This window comes from Penaeus monodon, chromosome 29 (assembly GCF_015228065.2).
Source record: "Penaeus monodon isolate SGIC_2016 chromosome 29, NSTDA_Pmon_1, whole genome shotgun sequence".
Classification (NCBI taxonomy): Eukaryota; Metazoa; Arthropoda; class Malacostraca; order Decapoda; family Penaeidae; genus Penaeus; species Penaeus monodon.
In genome coordinates, this window is record NC_051414.1 from 26,071,526 (window position 1) to 26,072,360 (window position 835).

Genomic DNA, 835 nt, shown 5'->3' on the forward strand with positions numbered 1-835 from the left:
GTTTCTTAGTATGGTTTTATTTATATATAATGTGTATGTTTATATGTATGAAACTGAGAACAAAAATATTTGATAAAAGACATGCATGCCAATTAATTACTTGTCAGCACTTTAGAATTGCCATGAAAGCCTCCAATGGAAATCTTTTACACCATTTTAAACTTTTTGATACTGACAACTTGAAGCTTAGTGTTAACTCTATACCATAAGCCTATTATTCACAATACAGATACAAGAAGTAATTGATTTTCATAATACTTTGCTTTTGAGTCAAGTTGGTTCTTTTATAAATTATTAACACAACTTTATATTTCTTCTAGTACCATGTGGGAAATGCTTACAATTGTTAAAAAATATATTTCATACTAGAAAAAAATGCTATTGTCTTCATGATTATAAGCCTTTGAAAAATAAGTCCTGTGAGAGTGGGATTGTTAAGTAATGCCAAAAAGGTAAGATGTGAGCAGGTTTTGATTTACTTTTGCATGATTTTATGCAACCACTGCTTAGTACTATATCTAATTGGTTAACAAAATTAGTTTTTCCGTGCAAGACTTAAATGATGTAATCCTTATCTACCTCTGTGATAAATTTTTGGCATGGTTTGTATTAAGATCCACTTTGGTGTGCTTCTTTTGTGGGTATTCTTAGTGGTCTTAGCATATGTGGTATGTACATTTTTGTGATTATAAGGTGAATGTAGAAGAAAAATACTACATTGCTTCCAATACAATAACACTGTTAGACTGATAATAGAAAATGGAGTTGAAAACTAGGTTTTGAGATTATTTCATGGTAGGGAAGTGCTGTGCAGTTTGGGATTTGCATTGTATCA

At 30.3% G+C, this 835-nt stretch overlaps 2 protein-coding genes across 2 annotated transcripts in view; both read left to right on the forward strand.

The window, feature by feature from the left end:
• Positions 1 to 835, forward strand: part of LOC119592082 (longitudinals lacking protein, isoforms H/M/V-like) — a gene marked incomplete at its 5' end in the record, with an annotated part of 34,503 nt that overhangs the window by 24,518 nt on the left and 9,150 nt on the right.
• Positions 600 to 835, forward strand: part of LOC119591796 (gastrula zinc finger protein XlCGF8.2DB-like) — a 6,080-nt gene continuing 5,844 nt past the window's right edge. Inside the window, exon 1 of the mRNA XM_037940541.1 lies at positions 600 to 668. Within this exon, the coding sequence (XP_037796469.1) occupies positions 600 to 668 (69 nt within the window). The remainder of the gene's footprint in view (positions 669 to 835) is intronic.